At 40.3% G+C, this 18,111-nt stretch overlaps 1 protein-coding gene across 1 annotated transcript; it reads right to left on the reverse strand.

Moving 5' to 3' along the window:
* Positions 1 to 796: 796 nt before the first annotated feature.
* On the reverse strand, positions 797 to 14,766 carry LOC109043457 (facilitated trehalose transporter Tret1). The gene is made up of 2 exons (XM_019060656.2): positions 14,056 to 14,766; positions 797 to 4,729 (listed from the first exon to the last, which is right to left on the reverse strand). The coding sequence occupies exons 1-2, from the start codon at positions 14,123 to 14,125 to the stop codon at positions 3,390 to 3,392; spliced, it is 1,410 nt and encodes a 469-aa protein (XP_018916201.2). The 5' UTR covers positions 14,126 to 14,766; the 3' UTR covers positions 797 to 3,389.
* Positions 14,767 to 18,111: the final 3,345 nt, after the last annotated feature.

Below are 18,111 nucleotides of genomic sequence, written 5' to 3' on the forward strand. Positions count from 1 at the left end.
TGCAGTCTTGTAGGCGCTGATATGTGTTACATGCCGACCGCCGCGCCGAGGGCTTGTCCTTTTCATCTCAAGTTCTCGTCATCATTACTCTCTGCGCCGCGCCGTTCCAGGCCAAATTGCGTGTTTGGTTTCTCTCTTAACTCGACTAATTAAAGGTGCTGTCTCTTGTATCACCGAAAGATGACAAAATTAGAAATTACTATGCTCTCAGGAATGAGAGATTTTGTCACTTTTTCTTGTTTAAAATTATTTTCTGAATCCGATTTTTTTTATACCTATATTTAAAAAAATTGCAAAATTTGCTCCCCTTAATTTGCCGCCATGGGCCGCGGCCCATTGCGGCAAATCCTTGCGCCATCCCTTAGATAAATTTTATGTTGAATGTGCTCATCGCACAATTATAATTGTGATTGAGCTTCAAAATGGTGGAATTCATTAGAAAGGAAAGAAAACAATCTTAGGAGGAAACATTTATAAAAACTAAATCAGACAAATATACATGCTATATATATCTTAAAAAAACTGTGTCGTTATCCATTATTAGTTAGCAACAAAAAATTATTTCTCTTTAAAAATAACAAAATTAAATAAAAGAATCTCATTTCATTTATAACTTTTAAAAGTTTTACCGCGCTGAAGTGACGTGAAGTAAAGAATAGTAGGCACTAAGATAATAGATTATAGGAAGCAAATGATGCAGTTGAGATAGCTGAATCATCTGCATACCCCCTCGGTCATTGCCGTTGATTTCTTTCCAATGTTTGACAATCATTGATAACAGTTGATAAAGTTTACATTGAATTGAACCGATTTATATCTTAATTTAACAAAAATCAAATTTTAAAAACTTAAAAGCCGCGAGTTGTCACGTGACGAGTACGTGCTCTTATTGCGAAGTATTTTTATGATATGTAAATACCTATACCTTAAACACTCAAAATGAGTGGAGAATTAATTCTCAGACGCGTAGATTAAATATGGACAACAATTATGGATACAATCATAATCTCTTCACAAATAACACTGTAAGCTTCCCGGTTCTAATTTAGTCGATGGAAGACTCAAATAGGTTTGAAAGTACCTGACGCCGAACAGCGGTAAAAAATGCACGTTTACTTAAAATGAGTTTTGTTCGGTGAAGGTACGAGTCGATATTACAAAAATTTTAAGAAGAACAAATACATTTTTTTAATCAATTTAAACTTTGCCAAACAATTTACATAAACTTACTAAAAACGGAAGACATAAAGGCACTTATCTTTTAAGTGGGGGAATAAGGGTGATTAGACACGGACAACTTTACACTATGAGATCGTATACCTTTTAACAACAAAAAACCCCGTGAGTCAAAGATCCTGCAGGAGAGCAGGCTTAGCATTACACATTATTTTAAGTTTAAAGTACAAATAGAAATCTGGTGTCGGGAAATGAAATTTTGATATATCAGCTTGAAAATACGAAAAATTGTGAATGTGTGTGACCTTCACATTGTTTCGGACCTTTTTTCGGACCCGCGCTACGATCACTCTTAACGATTTCAGCACGATTTTTGTCTTTCCTTTTTGAATTATATTGGTACAGAAATAAAAACAAACTTTAGAGATATCTGTTTACCAACTAAAGGATTCCCTCGGAAAAATAGTTCGAACAAATATTTGAACTTGGAGGATTATCGCAACAAAGTAGAACAAAAGAAACTACTTACGAAGTATAACATAACAGCACCAGAACTCGAAGTAAGTACTAACTAAGTTTAAATACATTGTATCACAGAGTAAAATTATTTTGAGAGAGTCTTCATCAGTCTGAGTTAAAGCAAGATGACAGCTATTATTTTGCTCACTCGACTTTTTAATAAAATGATTCTAGGTGTCTCTCTATATTTAACTCACAATAACAACTTTGCCGGACATACAGGTGTATACATGAAGCTTCATAAGCCATTTTCACCTAAAAGTTGCGATCAATATTTTTAAGGGTCTCGCCTGAGTTTTTAATAATTCGAAGTAGTACAGTTGAATAAGTGAACATTCAGTCAATTGATCTTCTGCGTGAGTAATCATGCGAAACCTTTTTAACATTATTGGCTAATTGCTCTGTTCTGAGAGGCTTGAGGACTCCTTAGGGGATTAAAGGCTCTAATATTCTTAAAAAAAGAATAGTGACTGTCTTCGTTCAAAATGTCAAACCATCAATGATGCCATTTCACTCTTGTTTACAACAATGGCTGATTAAATTGAAAATGACACTTTTCATTGAGGAAATTTTAGATAACTTGTTTCAATGAAATTCTTAACATTCAACAAAAAACAGCACTCAGTGATTGGGGAATGGAGACGAGTATCAAGGGTTTTGCAAATCTCGTTTTCTAAGGCTTCAGTTCTTTTCCACAGCCGGGAAGCACGGATGCACTGTCCACGTGCAAAGGTGGTTTGCTGTCATATTCAGCAACCGAGACGCAAGTTTCTTACATGTTTTGGAAAATGGCTTTGCATTATATTAACGCGAACCGTCACGGCACGCTAGTTGCACGATTTGACAAAAAACTTACTTTGAATGTCGAGCTTTACTCACAAATTCATAAAAAAATATAGGAAACTTTTTTGCAACAAAATACGTCCAACGTTAACAGAAATATATCACCCTTTAAAAAACCTAGATGGCGACGACATCCATCGCATTGATTCGTACCAAAGTTTTTCATAACCAGGCCTTGCTAATGCATACATTGAAAAACGCACAGGATCTTAGAGCCTTGACCACAGGCTATACAAACAATCATCCGCATGCTACAAGCGACCAAAGGGAGAGAAAACCATGATGTACAATCGATGGTGGATGGATGACGTCATTCATCACATAAATTAGGGAGGTAAATTCATCCAAAGTGGCAGAGGCGGATCCAGCGATCTGCAACACCGGATTTCCTCCATTTAAACCTATGTTAAATAATCAATTCTTGTCGGAGCTCCTGCGGGCCGATTATTGAAATTGATAGACAAAGCTATAGACAAAGATGACAAAAACGATATGGAGGGAACCTATTGGTGGAAGCTGGTGGTTACAATGGACAAAGGCAGTAGGAATAGACTAACTAACGGCAATCCACTAAAAACCCGACAGTTAGTCTATCATTTTCTCTCTTAATCTATAAGAACCACACATTTCAACCGATAGGATCGCTCCATACCCCTCATGTCTTCTTTGTCTATAGTTTTGTCTATCAATTTCAATAATCAGTCCGCAGGCCCCTCTAAGAATCGATACATTGCCATAGGTTTAAATGGAGGAAAGCAACGTTGCCAAGTTGTTGGATCCACCAATGCAAAGTGGATAGGAAGCCTCAGCTTTTAGGAGGTTCTGCCATCAAAATGCGCAATTGACCCATCTCATTTTTCAATCGCGGTCATCTCCGGTTTTTTTTTCACGCTCAAGTTACTCTGTATATCTTGGAACGTCCGCCCTCTAGTTTCGGTCAAACAAAGATGCACGAACACCAAGGAAGCAACACTGAGAGCGCTGTAGAAAAAGAAATTCCAGTGCATGCCTATCCAGTTGGCAGTAGCAGCGAAAGCGAAAGTGTTACCAGCCGATGCAATGGAGGACAGTGACAAGATCACCGACCCCGCGGTCCCTTTGGCAGCCTGCGGGAGCACCTCACCGGTGTACAAGGAAGCGATAGGCCCGATCCCTATAGAGAAAGAGAACACGTAGGCCACGAACGAGAACACAAGAAGGTAAGAGTAATCTTCAATCCGAATGTAACCGGTGTCGTTGAGAGCGTACAAGGCCCCCACAATACCCATAAACACCGCGATGCCAACGTGAGACACCGTCAAGAGCACTTTGCGGCCCGTCGCGTCCATCAGACGAGAGGCGATGAACACCGACGTCAGAATGATGACGCCCACGATCTGCGTGCAGTTGTCGGAGGTGAGCACGCCCAGTTTCTTCGGGAGGATCACGGTTTGGTAAGCGATGAGAGTGTAGAAGCCTGTGAACTTCTGGCAGAACCACAGGACGAGACAGATGAAGAAGGGGCGTCTGTAGAGGGGGTTCTTGACCAGGTCTTTGTAGGAACAGCGGCCCTTTGTGCCGTCAGCGATGAAGGCCTCGATGGATTTAAGTTCGTTGTCGACGTCATCGGTGGCTCGGAGCCAGACCAAAGCCGCCCGGGCCTCCTCGGTGCGGCCCTTCATGGTCAAGAAGTATGGGCTCTCGGGAGGGAAGGAGAAAACTATAGCGAAGAAAACGGTGAAGGCACCGCAGATCAACGCGAAATCCATGTACCCCACCTGGGGACCAATGATATAGCCTAGGAGTATACCCGCACTCATGAAGACTAGATGTTGGGTGGTCGTGCTGCCTCTGATTTTGGTCTCGGAGCATTCGGTGACGTAGATGGGGACCAGCGTGGAGATGGCGCCTGCCCAAAGGCCGGCGAATAGTCGCGCTACGTACAGGTAGAGCTCGGAGGAGGCGAAGGCGATGAGGATCCAGTTGATGAGGGAGAAGCTGCTGGCGTAGAGGAGGGTTGTTTTCCGCCCGATGCGGTCCATCAAGTAGCCGGCGGGGTAGGTGCCGATCATGAGGCCTATGTTCAAGGCGCCCACGACGATGGACTGCTCGTAGATGGTGAGCTCGAACGGTGCCTCGCCGTTCTTTATCTTGACGAAGGCCGGCGCGGACCAACCCAGGGACAGACCGAGCGACAGACTACCGATGCAGCCTGTAACAGAGGGAAAGAGAGAAGGTTGTGTTATTTGAAAGGTGAAGGTAGTGAATGTCGATGACCGAAGTACGAACCCACGTATCTCCATTGCTGTGTTTCAAAATTTATTCTCCACACTGAAAAAAAAATCTCGGTGTATTTACTAAGAAAAGGGTAAAATTACCAAGAATTCAGGGTTCTATTTGATCCCGGTTTCTTCTTGGTAAAATTACCATTTATAGAATTGGTAATAAATTGAAAATTGAAATTGAAAATTGGGTTTTGGAGAAATCTCGGTAAAATTTTTGAACTTTCTCGGTAATTTTACCGGACCTCTGTAAAATCGCCATACTTTTTATCGACTGTGGTAGAATTACCGAGATAAAATGGCAAAGTTACCGGGAATTGATTACCAATAAAAGTGGTATCCTTACCTGAAAAAAACAGTAAAAATAACGGTTTTTAGATAAGCTTACCAGTCTGTCTTGGTAAAATTACCAATAATTAATAAAACAAGTGAGATGGTAAAAGTACCAACGGACCTTGGTAAAAACGCCGAGAATTTTTTTTCAGTGCATTTTTATTTTTTCGAAGAGAAATAAGCCAACTTTATGGATTGGAATTTATACAACATATTATACTAACAGAGAGGAAACATCAAGAATGTTTTCAAGAAAATATGTTGACTAGTTTTCCAAATAAAAAATTAAATATGATGGGAAGTATGCTACGTAGCATTCGGAGGTACGTGGTTTCGAACTTTGGTCAAAGATGCTTCTTCCAAACATTCATCGTAAAATCATCAGGTAATATAAAGTAGATACAGTAACGTTTATACAATACCACTATTACGACTCTGGAGAGTCCGCTTTTGCCTATCTCTAGAATTGAAGGCGGACCATGGTCCTTCTCCCGCGCGTAGAATGCGTGCACCATATTTCGTGTTTAATGATAATAAAGGGCGCCGAAAAAGGAGAGAAAATAAAAACCTCAATCTAAATGTTGACGAAATTCATTTGCTTGTTTTAAAAATATTCTCAGGAGGTCAATAAGAGTCGAGTCGTTTAACATCTATTCTTATCATGAATTAATCATGATGAAATCGTCAATCGTGGGATCAATAGATTGTCCGTCATTTCGAACCCATCGAGCATCATTTACCGTGACTCTGTTATTAATTTGATTAGAATATATAAAAATATTCGAAATGAAAAATCTTCGCTTAACTGTGGGTTGCACGGCAAAGAACAAAAGACGTCGTTGCACGCAGACATAAGTAAGAGGCATGACATTGCAGGTATCGAAGTACTCTGTTTAAAGAGGCTTGACGCTTGAAGTGGACATACCACAGTGATCAAAGGAAAATTGAGTTGAAAGAGAAATCCGCGGCGGTGAATGACGAAATGTTTGGCCTCTTTTTCAATATGAAAGTGCATTTCCCTGTTCTTTCTTGCGTCACTTTCCTAAATTCTTATAATTCGCAATTACTTTGACGACTCACGCCTTCACGCCACCGCTTAATTTGAGGACTGAAGGGTCTCTTTTGCGTGTGACGGAATCGTCCTTGATGACTTGTGCACCGATGGATTTGCAAAAATTCAATTGATCTAAACGACGTGCTTCTAATGAAAATTGAGATCTCCCGCTGATAAAACATATCAATGACGTCAGTCACCACGTTGGCTTATTCTTTTTATTCTGTCTTGGTTTCGTCGATCAATGACACGTTCATCTGCAGCGGTTATTTCTCCGCGTGAAACACGCACGTTTACAAATAATCGATAGTCGATGATACTAGAACTGAAAATAACTTTGATTTGCGATGAAGCGATGAATGACGTCATCTACAGACGTTTTTTTGTGGGGGCTATGTAAAAACTGAATTCAGAAACTCGGTGGTTGGACAGTCATAATGACTGCTTGACGCGATGAATGACGTCATCTACGGCGGTTTTTTTTTTGAGAGCTATGTAATACCAGAATTCAGTCGGTGGTTTGACAGCCATAATGACTGCTTGATGCGATGAATGACGTCATCTACGAACGTTTTTTTGTGGGAGCTATGTAAAAACTGAATCCAGAAACTCGGTGGTTGGACAGCCATTATGACTGCTTGATGCGATGAATGACGTCATCTACAGACTTTTTTTGTGGGAGCTATGTAAAAACTGAATTCAGAAACTCAGTGGTTTGACAGTCATAATGACTGCTTGACGCGATGAATGACGTCATCTACGGCGGTTTTCTGTGGGAGCCATGTAAAAACTGAATAAGAAACTCGGTGGTTTGACAGCTATAATGACTGCTTGACGCGATGAATGACGTCATTTAGGGGCGTTTTTTTGTGGGAGCTATGTAAAAACTGACAAGGGGAGTCTACGAAGTGACATCCTGGGATTGGGTTCATTTTGCTTGTACATGAAGAAGAGACAAATCTAAGGTTGACGTATTTTTTTTTAGCCGCCACCTCCCAACCGTTCTCGAGATATCGATTTTTAAAGTTACGATTTTTGCACGTTTCCGCGCGGAGTTCCGGCGAGTCAACTGAGCGCCGGCAAGCTGCACGAAGCGCGTTTCCTATCAGCGCTGCAGACCGGCCGTTCTTATCAGTAGTTCCGTGGCCGAGTGGTAGAGTGATCGCCTACCGTTCCATCGATCGCGAGTTCGAATCCCGCTTCGTGCCGCAGCTCTTATGGAAGGCCGCAATGCGTTTTTACAAGTTTTCTTTATTTTTATCACACACGAAGGGGTCCGCCCCTTGCCGCTACGCGGCCCAACCCCCGGGGCGAAAAGGCGCGCTTCGCGGCGAGCGAAATCATCGAAATCGACCGTTGACGGTTGCAAATTCAGAGTAAGGAAAAAGTCATTAAGAATATAGTGTGGTGGGAAATTTTTATTTGAAACATCATTTTATCATTCAATTAAAATTATTTACCCAGTAACCGTCAACGGTCGATTTCGATGATTTCGCTTGCCGCGAAGCGCGCCTTTTCGCCCCGGGGGTTGGGCCGCGTAGCGGCAAGGGGCGGACCCCTTCGTGTGTGATAAAAATAAAGAAAACTTGTAAAAACGCATTGCGGCCTTCCATAAGAGCTGCGGCACGAAGCGGGATTCGAACTCGCGATCGATGGAACGGTAGGCGAACACTCTACCACTCGGCCACGGAACTACTGATAAGAACGGCCGGTCTGCAGCGCTGATAGGAAACGCGCTTCGTGCAGCTTGCCGGCGCTCAGTTGACTCGCCGGAACTCCGCGCGGAAACGTGCAAAAATCGTAACTTTAAAAATCGATATCTCGAGAACGGTTGGGAGGTGGCGGCTAAAAAAAAATACGTCAACCTTAGATTTGTCTCTTCTTCATGTACAAGCAAAATGAACCCAATCCCAGGATGTCACTTCGTAGACTCCCCTTGTGAATTCAGAAACTCGGTGGTTTGACAGTCATAATGACTGCTTGACGCGATGAATGACGTCATCTACGGGCTTTTTGGTGGAAGCTATGTAAAAACTGAATTCAGAAACTCGGTGGTTGGACAGTCATAATGACTGCTTAACGCGATGAATGACGTCATCTACGGACGTTTTTTTTGTGGGAGCTATGTAAAAACTGAATTCAGAAACTCGGTGGTTGGACAGCCATAATGACTGCTTGATGCGATGAATGACATCATCTACAGACTTTTTTTGTGGGAGCTATGTAAAAACTGAATTCAGAAACTCGGTGGTTTGACAGCCATAATGACTGCTTGTCAATTTATCTATGAGAATCAACCATCAAAACAAAATTCGATGAACGTGTAATTGGCCCATTTCTTGATATCACACACTTATCAACCACGCACTCATTTTCAATGTAAGTTCCGTTATTTTACGTGCATATTTTGTGGCAAATTTAGCAACTAAGCTGGTAATGATAATTGCAACCGGCCAATTAAGACACACCCCCGCACCCCGTTCCTTTGAAACACCCAGAACGTGATGTTTCGATGCGCTTCGTTCACTGATATTAGTATCACCTTGTTACTTCACTCCACTCTTGTTCATGAATACGGGAACTAAACTCCATGATTTTCATCACGAACTCCCACATTCAAGACAGGAAGACTGGCAGTGTCTAGTAATGCGGCTACAAATTTTAGTTCAATGCCCATTACTATGTGTATTATCACTGTTATTTGATTATTATTGATTCGTCTCGAAGAAAATCAAATGAAACAGTGTAATACAGACAATGACGCAGTTTAAACTAAGAGTGCATTACTTTTTTCTTTTACTTTAGGGCAAATGGGATGAATTTCATACGATAATCGCCATCAAATTCCTATTTCAACAAGGTTCCTCCCTACCTGTTGCACGAAGCGTTTAAATTAAAACATATAAGAAGAGACTAATTATTAGATCTTAAGCCTTCTGAAGAGCGGAAAATTGTCGGAACAGTAATGCATATAGGATGATCCAAAAGTTCAGCACCACTATTACTAGGCATCACCCCTGTAACTTTTGAACACATTGAGCAAGACTTAAAATTTTGTAAGTGATTCTGTATTAAGAGAAAAGACTTTTTGCAGCTCCCGAAAATTTAAGAAAGTACCCTGAAATGGGGCTCGAACAAGTTATACGCGTGAAGCAGGACTTTGGGATCACCTGTACAATTAAAGCTTCATTTTTTTACCTATCTAATTTGCAGCAAATTTAGTAAACCTGAGCTTGTAATGATGATTGAAATCGGCCAATTGGACGTATTTCTATCAAACGGAACTATGTGAATTATGACGTGAGCCCTGTTATGTATGCGTTCTTATGGGTCTTAGAGCTCATGTCTTAATGCACATAGTTCCGTTTGACAGAAATAAGTCCAATTAAGACCACCACCCCCGCCCCGCTCCTTTAGAATACCCAGAGCGTGATGTTTCGATTGTCGGATCGACATTCATTGTTTCCCGAGCGCTTTGGGTGGGGGGGGTTAGCGACGGTGGACCAGCACATCTTTAAAGCCAGCTCCATACTTAGTCAGTGACTAAATGTCACTTGGCAGGTATCGAATTTCTGATAGTCAACGGCAAATGTTGGCCAAGTAAAGAGGAAACACCGTAGTCTGGGGTCATGCGTATAGTCTGGAGCCGCCTTTTCAAGGGTATAGACTTTTGCCACCTACTTTGCATTAAATAATTACGCCGTACTGATTCTAAAATTGATTCATCACCGTTCTAACCCGAGAGGCAGAAACGGTTTGTGTACCTTGGTAAACTTACGAGTAAGAAAACGTGAAAACTATAGTCTTTGAAAAAAATACAGTTGCTATCAACCATGAACATGAGACATGACCTTTCTATTCATGTATTTCCTCTTTTGAAGCCTTTATTTCCGTCGAGCGAGACCGAATGGAGACGTATAAAAAACAGAGCTGTGAGGCATTTTCGGAGGTTCAATGTCACACGTGCGGGAATCAAAACGTCCGCACCTCTCCGAACGACAGGCGAGATAATTCACGATTTCCGCTGATTGTATTTTTATACTCAATCCTCTGGAGGCCTTCATTTTTCTCGCACACTATTTGACTCTCATGCCGCTAAAAGATCGAGTTGAACTCAAAATTAACGGAGACATTTTGCGCAGTTTTGTTGTTCGGCAAAATGTTTCTACGGACCAGGGAGTTTCCTTGGAAATTTTAGAACCGCCTAGAGCGATACTTACACAAAAAACCAATAAATAATAATATAAGAAAAAAAAGAGAAAAAAATTGATCAATTCAGGTTTGAAAAATGCCCTCGTGCAATTTACGATCTGCATGGAAATTATACATAATCACTTTGAGCAAATCAAAATTGAAATTTAGTATTTTCATGGGCACCAAAGCATCTTAGTCGGAAGCAAATAGTTTTCCCAGAGAAAAATGTGAGAAAATGTAACATTAGTGAGCAAACAATCTCGCAAACTGTTATCAGTCTTTCTCGCGCACATATGAGCTGTGTCGTCGTCAAGTGTGTGTTTTCTCCTTCGTTATGCATTATAAAGTAAAATTGAGTTCTTTAAAACTGCTGAGGTCATACGCGAGAGAAATTGATTACAGTTTCTCAAGACGTGCTGGATCAGTCGGGTTAGATTCTCCTTACCGACCTACATCTCTTTCCGCGCAAATCAGGTTGTTGGTAACGGCAACTAATTGTAAGAAAAAAGTGCTCGTAAGCGCTGTAAATTGGAAAAAACGAGATGTGAACTGCAAAAATTGAGAATTTTAAAGCATATTTTAGGCAGATTTGATGTGCTAAGCGTGATTATTGTGCAATTTCACCACAAATGTATTCAAATGGTTGTTCGTACCTCTTGCGTAGACCAGACCTGAAAGAAAGTTATTTTAAACATTTTTTGAACGATTTTTGGTGAATCTCTCAAGTGTCACACCTCACCCGAACTGCATTTTATCCAAGATTTTTCAAAATGAATATCTTGTTAGCGAAGCAACTTTTCATATCCCATTTCCATGTGAAAGCAAAGAGAATATTCTGACGGCTGAACTACATTTTCTGTCCGAGCCATGAAAGAAATGAGGAAAGGATCCAAAATGTATCTTTCCTTTGGAATATTGCCTGATAAGTCTTAATAATATGAGCTATCTTAGAGCTGAAAATAGGGTAATTGGGAAAATATATTTATATTTTCTTTATTAATACATAAATTGGAACTTTCCAATTCCTTTCTCATCTTCATCGCGTACGTCACGTGGTTGCATTTGTAGAAAACAAGGATATGACTCATCTTTGAATGAACTTGATTTGGCAGATAGCTGAGAAAAGTTAGCACACACGGAGATAAAATAAGGGCGAGTCTTTGTGAAAGCCGACAATCGAACATGTTTGCCTGTTTTAAATAAAGCATGCTGGTTTCCAAACTGATAAAAGCCGCAACCAACAAAAGTTAAAAATGAAAAATAATGGGCCGGCACCTTTGAGATTTTCGAAACCTGATTCAAATTCGAATAACCTAAAATGATCATGTACTCGTAGGGGTTTAAAGGTCACCCTTTTCATCAATTATTGTGATTCACGTGTTTTGAAACCAAAGTGGTTGATAGAAGGAGGGAAATAAAACCACCAGTGGCGAGGCGAAAATGATCGATTGTCAATGTTTCCCCATTTGAAGATATGGTAAAGAATCGATTATTAAGGATGTTGGTCGCGAACACCCTGTTTATCGATCCTTTTCCATAGATTTAAATGGCAGATCAATCGATACATCGCAAAGCACGCCACGCAAACCACGTGATGATTTTAGAGAAGAGAAGGAAAAAATAACAGATACACATGTGAGATAGAAGCTACATTTAATATTTCTGTCGTAAAAATAGACTATTTTCATCGGAAATGATGACATAAGTCTGATCGATGACTGATTAAATTATTTGGGTTTAAAGAAGTGATCATTGGTGATTGTTTAAAGGCCGCCCTCGTATCAATTATCGATTAAATTCTTCTGAATTGCCACGTGCGTATGGCTTGGATTTTGCACACGCATGGGTCCTTCTCAATAAGCCAATCGGTGATCATGATTTTCCTCGAATGTTCTTAGTATCATCACCCCTTTTTACGTTAAAAAAGTTTGAATGGACTGATTTAATGCTAAATCCATGTACCAATGCGAATGTAAAAGGGAGAATAAGGCTCTGCCCAAGATCACGTACATTAAAAAGGAGACTCGATTTGCATCACGAGATCGTAACGAAATGAAATGGGTGAAAATCGGGAAATTTTCTATTTTTTAATACTTAAAATCCTCAAATATGGAGCTTTCCAGCAATTACGGAGGACACTTTTTCTATTTTTAGACTCTCCTTTTCCCCTCTAAGGTTCTCGTGAGGGAACCTTACCCCCCTGAAACATTGTGTAAGGGGGGACTGACACCCCTCCTTCCTCTCAGTCTGAAAAAGAAAATCGCGAGAATTGTGCAGCAATATCGACATTTGTGCGATTCTTTTTACCTCTGTGTGTTGGTACTAAATAAGGTATAATCGGAGGCTTTGCGTGTTGAATTTTGAGACTAATTATTTCTGGAGGGTCGATTTTGAATCATATTTAGGTACGTTATATTGACAGAGAGTTTCATCCGGAGTGCATACTTTTCTGCAAATGAATATTGCATTGCCAATTCATGAACTGTTAAAGAGTTTTGACCCATAATTCAGATGCGTATTTATGATAAAAAGTAAATCGGTAATCATCAAAAAAGAAGAAATTATGAGCTCTAAAATTGAACATCTGGCAGGTTAATGTCATTACGAAAAGTTTGCACTCACATTCTTGCAAAAATCTCCTATGAGCCAACTTTAGGAATGTACTTTTTGTACGATGCATATAAAATCTCGTTTTGCCTATGTCCTTTAGCGGGTGTGCAATTGCATCATATTCGCTCTCATGCTGCATATTGATTTAGATGCTATGTTACTCAGATTCGTGCCTCCTTTGAAACAAATGTTAATTGTATCGAAATTAGATTGGATCTAAACAATGATATAACCCCTTTAACCAGTCTATCAATAAAAATATATCGATACTTATCGAACAATCGGTGGCCACTTATAAGGTTAGTCCAAGATGTTCTACGAAGTCAACATTATCGAAGACAGCAACTACGCAGCTTCTTAAACCAGTGGCGGATCTAAGGGGGAGGGCGTTGATGGCATGCCTCCCCCCCCCCCTTCGGACCAAAATAGGGGGTAAAGAGGAAACGAAGAGGAAAGGGGGAAAGAGGGAAAGAGGGAAATGGTAGACAGAACTCCAGAACTATCTAAGCAAGTTTACTGAACCAAAGGTTCCTCAATATACCAGCAATGGATGGGCCAAATCCCCGCTTGACATCAGCAAATGCCCAACCCCTCTGACTCACTCTGGATCCGCCACTATATATCAACATAGTGTTGTTTAAACAAGAAAAAAAAACACTAAAAAATGTGGCCCAAACTGTAAGTTACGAGGTTGTAATATGCTGGATCCACATTACTCTGCAGGGAATCAAGGCCAAAAAAAAGTAAAAAAATTAAAATTTTTGTGACTGTGATTGAAATTTTCAGAATTTCTTTCGCCTTGATTTCCCCGCAGATAAGTGTGACTCCAGCAGTGTTCTACTACCTTGTAGCCCTTTAGTTTAGTCTCTTCTCCCTAGGAAAAACAAACTTTTAGCCTGGATTCAGGCTTTTTTTTTTAGAGGCTACACTTTTCAAAGCCATGACGGAAAATAACAAGCGTGGGCAATCCCATCTTTTATACAAATCATTCCATTTTAGCACCAAGAGTCTTGTTAGTTTTCATTTCGTGCCCATTTATATAATTTAAAATCCGCATATACTTACAAAATATAGCTGACAGGAACTGGCGGTAAACTGACAGCGAGACGCCGCAACATCGGTCATTTTTGGACATTTTCCCTTCTTAAACAAACAACAGCAAACAGATTTTCACTATGACAAACGCACACCCCAAGAGTTAATTAGGTATTTCTCATAAAACCGAATGACAGCAAAACATAACCAAACTCGATTTTCAGAAGTTGCATGTAAACAAAGACACGACTGCCAATTCGAAGAGGAGGCAACCACCCTTATGTACTATTTTCACTCGACGGGTGTTAAACACTTCAAACTTAATCTTGTAAAGATAACCGAAAAGTGATTTTTTTTGACGAGGGGGGGGGGGGGGGGCAGTGATTAAATCATAAAAGCAAGGAGCACATGGCACTGTTGTCTTAGTGATATTGAACTTGGAGTAAGTCACATCGATTGACAGTCTAGAAACGCGGTCCGTTCATTGCATCCCCAAGAGGCATTTTAAGGCTGAAACACGAGTAGAAAGTCTAGAATAAACACGGCTAGATGCTGAGGAATGTAAGAATGGAACTCTATGAAGGGACGAGCGAAAAATAAACGAGTCGACGTGAACTTTGGCCGCGCTCGGCCGCGGCGAGACGCGAGACTGCCATGCCGTGCCGTTCGCGGTCGGGTCGGACGATCGATTTTCCGAGTTCGCGCGTCGCAACGCGAGCCAAGCGCGCGATTAAATTGAATCGCGCATGCCGTTTATCAGTTTTCAATGACCCCTGCGTGATGTAAATGAACTGCGCCGACTCAGCTCGCCCGACCCCTAACTTAATTGATATTATGTCAGGCTTGTGGACAATTATACAATGAGGAAAGTAAAGGGGCCGTTTTTAGTCATTTCGTCGTTTCCGCTGCGATGGAATTGTAATGGAGAACTTGCACACAAATGTTTTATTGCTTCATCTGAAAGTGCCTAAAGAGCTGATTTTTCAGTGTTTTTTATAATTTTTTTCTGCAATGGGAAATAGTCTAAAAATTGATTTAAAAGTGAGAAAATGCGCCGCCTAGTGACGTCATCTGGCGGTATTTCGCATTTAAACACATGTATTTTAGCAGATTAGATCATTTTGTCGTATCTTCTCCAATAATTGTTCAATTCATGAACCAAGGGTATCCTCGTGTTCTGTTCAATCAGTAGTTTTCACTTAAACACGAAATTCATCAAATTTCAGACACCTGGCACCTGCAACTTTTCTATTCCGATCCAAGGTTGACTTGACACATGGCATGAATTAATTCTGGATCTCGGATTCTAGGGGACATCAATTTATTTTGTAGCTTGCATAAAAAAAAGGCACCAAATTTTTTTTCAAAATTTTAAAGTCAAGGGAATCAATTTTTCAAAAAAAGAAACAACCGATGAAATTTTGCAAAATTATGGCACAAGGGAAATATCCAATTTTTAAACACTCCAAAAATACGTTGTAACGAATTCGTGACGCAGTGCCATAGAGGGTTATAAACAGTTGAATTTTTTACAAGAATACAACTGAGGAAATTCTGTCAAAAAAGAGGGGTGTCGATAAGGATCGTTTTTGGGCCCTCTCTGAATTTCCTCAACTTTACGATTTTTAACCATTTGAGGTCTATATTTTATAGAATGCATCGTAATGTGGTCATTTCTGGTCTCTGTTCAGGTCTAATAAGGGCCTGCTCATGAATCTAAAGGCCAAATTTGACGATAAATGCAGATTTGCTGTTGAATGCGCTAATATTCGCACTTTTAGCCAAAATCGGTATCAAACTCTCTTTATGGCCAGTATTAGACCTAAAAAGATATCCGAAATATCTAAATCCCCTAATAAAAATTGGCGATAGGAGCTGCGTTTCAAAATACCATAGGAGTTCTTATAGCCGACTAAAGAAGGTTATAGAAAGAGGCTAAGGCTGTAGAAAGCGGAGCGGCGACGCACTGGCGCCTACAAACCTAACAGGGATACTTCACGCATTGCGCAATGCGTGAAGTATCACTGCTAGGTTTGTAGGCTCCAATCTGCGTTTCGAGCTCTCTGCCCGCCCGCCGCACCGCGCCGCAGCGTTTCACGGCGTCTGAAGCAACTATTTCACACCAGAGGTATTGCACAGTATCATAAGAAATTGAAGGCACTCCAACATATTAAGAATGACAGGCATCCTTCAAAAGTACGGAGCTTTCCTCGCAAAATATGTCAAGATACTACGGCACAAAAAGAGAGCGGTAGTCCAAAAACTCACCAAGTCCTAGTATCCGTATTTAGTAACGTTTAGCATAAACTTTATAGTCTGGCTGTTGCTTAATCGCCATCGGCTACAAAAGGCTATAAGAAATTGTACAGCCGGCTACAGAAGCTATTGAAAATCTTACAGCCGGCTTTAGGTCTATGGTATTTTGGAACACAGATTCTACTGCCACTTTTTACGAGGGTCATGATGCATTCCGTAAAATAAAAATCATTAAGGAGCAAAAAACCGTAGAGTTGAGGAAATGCAACCAGAGGGTTGACCCATGAACGGCCCGTATTGATATCCCTCCTTAGCGGATTTTTGCGGACAATCAGTGCAATTTTCAGTTGTGAATTTAAACAATTTCCCTTAAAAATTCAATTTGTGAGCGGTAATCTCGCACCGTTGAATATTACTTACGTTCTTCCGTCTAGAAAACAAAGATTAATTCGTCCAAATAATCAAAGAGGTTACTAGAGAGGAAATGTGCTGATTTGGTCCTTGTCTCACACATGAGAGAACCAGTTTTGCGCCCCCCCCCCCCCACCCGTCCCCAAAAAAAGCTAAACTCAATATTTTACGTGTAGTTTTATAGTGATTTTCACTCCGTGTATTTGTATAGCTGGCTAGTTAAATATATGTCAGGCAACGATAATCATATGGATTCCACCAATGTGAAAATATGTGTTTATTTAATATGAAAATATGAAAATAATATGATTGGAAAAATTTTACGGGTGAACGGGAAATTGAGGTGATATGCGTATATGTGAAATCCTACCGTCCTGAGGGAAAATACTGTATGAACTTTTCATTTTTGCCAAATTTTCCCCGATAACAGATTTCGGATTGGGGAAAGTTTTTAATAGTTTCCTTCGAACTCGTCTTGTATCAAAATGCGAATAAAATTCTCTGAAAAATTAAAAGGAAAATATTCTCATGTTTCCCTGAAAATGTGTGTCACATCGAGGGGAATTTGGTGACGTCTGAAGGTTCATACGACATTCCTCCTTATCACGACAGAGCCTGCGATCTGAGAGAGGATGATTACTTTTCAAAGAAAATTGCGAAGCTTTTTTGAGGGCTCTTAAAGTGACGCCATAATACACGGGTATACAACTCGAGTCATCGAAAAATCATCGCTTTAATAGGGACAGTCGTTTTTGAAAGCCTAGTGGCGGGGATCATTGGTCTATTAATAGTCTCTCCTCTCAGCGTTACCAACTTCTTGGAAATAATCTCATATGCTCATTTCCGTATCTATCTAAAAATATAAACTTTTCTGGTGCTGTATGCGGCAACCTTTTCATGTTGATGTTAATTGTGACGCTCGCCGAGCGACTCTAATGGGACTATTCCATCCAATTTAAGTCGTTTGTTGAATGTGTATCATCTCCAAAAAGCGCCAACAAATTAGACTTGGTCAATGATAATTTTGAATGAAGACCGAGCCTTGTATTGTGATCTCATACCTCAAGTTTGTGTTTGCATTTCATATGGATTCAGAAGCAAAATTTCAACCGGCAGCAGTTTTTAATCGAACTGGTCGGTTTGACATCTCTTGAGTCCGGGAGTTGTAGGTTTTATTACGGAGATGCTGTTGCAGATTGAAAAACAAATAAAGGACTGCATGACAAAAATGTTTGTCTCAATCTCATTCATCATGAATTTATTATTTTATATTCAGTTATATCTTATGAGAATTATAAGTGATTCTCAATCAATGATTCAAATATTTTCCGACTGACCTATGTCCTTTTTCATGTAACCCTTTTTTGTGTGACTTAGTTTTACTTCATTTGACTTCACTTTATATTACGTATCGAACTT

Source organism: Bemisia tabaci, chromosome 4 (genome assembly GCF_918797505.1).
Source record: "Bemisia tabaci chromosome 4, PGI_BMITA_v3".
NCBI classification, from domain to species: domain Eukaryota; kingdom Metazoa; phylum Arthropoda; class Insecta; order Hemiptera; family Aleyrodidae; genus Bemisia; species Bemisia tabaci.

Excerpts from the sequence above, each read along its gene's own strand:
- LOC109043457 (XM_019060656.2), bottom strand. The coding sequence starts at position 14,125 with ATGTCCAAAAATGACCGATGTTGCGGCGTCTCGCTGTCAGTTTACCGC. Across the intron at positions 4,730-14,055 it reads GTTCCTGTCAGCTATATTTT|GCTGCATCGGTAGTCTGTCG; the intron begins GTAAGTATATGC and ends CCTCTGTTACAG.